Source organism: Camponotus floridanus, unplaced genomic scaffold (assembly GCF_003227725.1).
Source record: "Camponotus floridanus strain SB8 unplaced genomic scaffold, Cflo_v7.5 scaffold508, whole genome shotgun sequence".
In the NCBI taxonomy this organism is placed as follows: Eukaryota; Metazoa; Arthropoda; class Insecta; order Hymenoptera; family Formicidae; genus Camponotus; species Camponotus floridanus.
In genome coordinates this window covers 1-4139 of record NW_020229668.1, presented here as the reverse complement: position 1 = coordinate 4139, position 4139 = coordinate 1, and the positions used below count along the sequence as shown (strand labels likewise).

Here is a 4139-nt window from a genome sequence, read left to right as displayed (position 1 = left end):
ATATGCATATCGGAAAATATCATTCAATTTTTCATTCGACAAATTTAACTCAGATAGCACATGTGATTCATATTGAATGTAATTCTATAAAGTGTTAAAAAAATATAAATTAAAAAAACAATACTGCATTTGTATCGGATAATTATATTTGCACATCTTTAGATGATATTACACAAAAAACATTATATAACGAAGTAATATTATTGCTTGTAGAGAAGTGAAAATAATATACCTGTAATGGTATCGAACTGATCATGTAATTGTTAACATTGTTGAAATATTATTTGAATTTTCCATCTATTGTATTCAAATGGCGATCGAACAATCTCGGGATAAAAACGTTTTTAATTGTGCCACATACTCTATTTGTTGGTACTTATTCTGGGCAACAGTCGAATCGATCAAAAGAATTCTCTTTTCTGGCGTTAATAAAGAGCATCTATTGTAAGCTAAGTAGCAATTAAGCAATTGACATCTTATAGCCATGTTACTGTTTAAACATACAGCAATGTCCGTCAGATACATAGCGTTACATATAGGTTTCCTGCATTGCATGGCAGATGTCCCAATCAGTACTAATTCATCAAAACTAAATTCATTATGATCACCTCTCTGTAGACGCGACCAATGTAGAAAGCATGCCGCGACACATACCGCGAACGATGCCGTGCTGCCAAGACCAGCGTGCATCGGTATTTTCGTCTTCACGTGTACGCAAAAAGGTCTTATATCGAGTTGCTCTCGATGAACGATAAAAAAAAGCGAGTAAAAAAACATTTGTAAACTAAATCTTTGCTCATATGTACTCCACATACCGTTGACGGTAATAAAGTATTGCACATATTTAAACAAGCGGACACTATTCGTGCCAAGAATATCATAACTATGGAGGAAATTTTTAACTAATTCCAAAGGTAAATTCAATGATAAACCAACATCAGGGAATTCTATCTTACAAATGTCTCTTAATAATTTATATTTAATTAATTCGGCGAATTTAAGCGTAGTACGATGATTTAAATTGGTCATCACAAAGTTTTTTCCATATTTCGCCGCATACTCTCCGCTTAAGAAAATTCTACCCGGTGCGGAAATCTTAAATTCAATCATCCTTTTTATGAATAAGAATATTTGCTTTTTCAAAGAAATGGAAGTTGCAAACAGTATCGTTCAACAGTAGAGCGCAGAAAAATAAATTTGCGTGCCTTCTATTTATTAAAACCATGCAAAATGTATTTGCTACGTAATATATTCATACGTATTCATGTGACGAAGATATGATATATTTGTCGCTCCTTATCACTATGCACAAATGTATAATATGAGTTATGAGTTATAATATGAGATTTGTAACAAAAAGAAATTCGTCGTCAATACTTATTATCAAATTGATATACTTACAAAGGGAATATATTTAATCAAATTCTCGATTTCCTGCTCTTCCTTTATCAGCAGATTAATCGTAATTGGTTTCTTCTTTCAAGGTTTTACATGTAAATCGAAATGATACATATTCATCTATTGAATTCCTTATCATGGACCAAATAAAATAGTTACTGACAATAAAAATTTGAAACGTTCGTTCTCGCGCAAGACAACGTTTATATTTCTTGTTGTATACGTTTCGATCGTTTTTGATTTTTCCTAAATATAATAACAATGCCTCGAAATCATAATTCTAAATATGAACTTCAATGTCAAATTTTCTCAATATTTTCATAAGAATTATTAAAACAGACATAATTATAAAAATAATACATTACTTTCAATGTTATGAACAAATTGTCATTATCTCACTGTATTTAAAATAATATTTCATATATAGCAATTTTACAATATGCACGAGTTTTGCATATATACATGTAAATATGTTTAAGTACATGCATGTAATATTTTATACGGAAAAAATAAAAAAATATGTGTATATACACAATATATACACAAATACTGTTTATTGAATTATGTCATTTTAATGTGCTATTTTTATTGTTTTATATAGATTGCGTTGCATTAAATTTAATATAATTAATTAAATAAGATGTAATATTAACTTCAATCTCTCAAAAGATAATTCGAAATGGTTAGGTTTTTATTTATTTTTTTTTATTGACCCTTGTTACGAAATCTTACTCTCATAAAACTAAAGATAAAAACAAGAATGTGCAATACAGACCGTTTAAATGTTAATACATTGCACGTGTCTAAAAAACAGAATATAAACATCGACAACTAAATTAAAATTCTCGTCGGAAATGATGTTTGCAATCATTTGTAAAGATATGTCTAACGATATATGGTCATCAGAGAATTTTATCTTAATGATTCTTGATTCTAGAGATAGTTGACGGAATTTGAGCATGGTATAGAGATCTATACTGGACGCTACAATATGTTTATCACACCAATGCCAAAGGTTCTCCGTATAAAATGACTCTGCCTGGTGCTGACACTTCCTTTTCAATTTTTTAGCGTCGTCCATTTTTTCTTACGAATAAAAATCTCTTCTGTCTAAAAAGATTAATAAGTATTAAATAATAAGGCGTAAGAAATAAATCTGAGTATTTCATTTTTTATAGAGATTTATCTGAATTAACCCTCCGAGGTCACACTGGGTCAATGTGACGAACCTCAACTTTGCTCCTAAATATCTTGCGAGCAATTTGAAAGTGGCGGGCATGAAGCCTTCTAACTGTAGTTCATTTTTTCGTAAAATTCATTTTTTTTAAAAAAACAATTTTTTCGCGAATTTTTTTAATATGTTAATAATTCCTAAGGCAGTTGTTTTTTTTATAGCAATCGATTTAATAATGTCACAAGTGAATTCGAGAATTTTTCAAGAACGATCGGTGGATAAATGGTCAAATGGCGAATCAAAGTTCGTCTCGGGTCATATTGATCCAGAGTGACCTCCTTGTTTGAAAAAATAGGTGTGATCTCGGAGGTTAACATATTTATGTAACATGAAGAAAATCACCGAGACGAAATATTTGTCGCTCCTTTTGTTTTACATACATTAGAAATGCATCGGTTACACTGAGAAAAAAACCGGTGAAAAGGAACGGATATATCGATCACTTTAATCCGGCAAAAAAGAAAACCGATCAGATATCCAGATCAGGAAATATCAATCGATCGGATATCTGATATCAGAAAGTTCAAAATTCGAAGAATTTTCCGATTAGAATATCCGATAAAGTGATCGGTATAAGATTTGTTACCTTTCATCGGACAGTTTCTCTCATTTTTCTCACTGTATGTATGACAAAAATAATTTCCTTAGAATATTGAATTTTTATTCCGTAGAAAAGACACGCTTTCAACAATTTAATTAGATTTTTCGTTGTTTTCCATTGTGTTTTGGTAACAAATTATAGATTGTCTTTGCTTCTACATTTATATGCTTCAATTAGAAAATGAAGATTGATGTGTGTATGCTGTATGTGTGTGTGTATAATACATTATAATTTAACTATTAAAATTTTATAATTTTTTTTATGGGCAAGTGAAAAAAGAATTACGAAAGATTATTCGAAAATATTCGTTTTCCATATCAAATACTGTACTATATTTCGTGTTGTACTGGTACATTCTCATATCCTGATACAGACTGATTTGTCGTTTTAATAAACAATAAAACGCTACGAAATACGAGTAAGATCTAAATATGGCGCGATGTACAAATGTCAAACTTTTCAATAAGTTAATAAAACCGCACGAAATTGTATATTATTATAAGCATTATAATAATATAGATAATATTATAATATAAATAATAAGATATTATAATAATGGTTATTATAATAATGTTATTATATGTTATATAATGATTATATATTATAAATTAAGATAATATTAATATTATATTTTATAAACATTATTTTTAAAGATATGTTACAGTGCACTATGACAAACAAAATTTATGCATTATTTATTGCATTAATTGTATGTAATATTTATATATTGACGCTTTACAGTAAATGTACAAATGCATATGTATATGTGTGTGCGTTGTGTGTGTGTATATATACACAATAGCTATTTCCGATAAACATATTTTATGTAGCAGATGACAAAAAACAACAAAAAACGAAAAAGAAATTTGATATAGATCATTTATTAATTAATACCTGACATAAAAA

The 4139-nt window shown here is 28.9% G+C and overlaps 1 protein-coding gene across 1 annotated transcript; it reads right to left on the bottom strand.

The window, feature by feature from the left end:
• Positions 1–306: 306 nt before the first annotated feature.
• Positions 307–1235, bottom strand: LOC105252027 (mevalonate kinase). The gene has a single exon (XM_025412453.1). It carries the CDS (start codon positions 1108–1110, stop codon positions 307–309), a length of 804 nt encoding a protein of 267 aa, XP_025268238.1. The 5' UTR covers positions 1111–1235.
• Between the last annotated feature and the right edge of the window lie 2904 nt (positions 1236–4139).

Excerpts from the sequence above, each read along its gene's own strand:
- LOC105252027 (XM_025412453.1), bottom strand. The coding sequence starts at position 1,110 with ATGATTGAATTTAAGATTTCCGCACCGGGTAGAATTTTCTTAAGCGGA.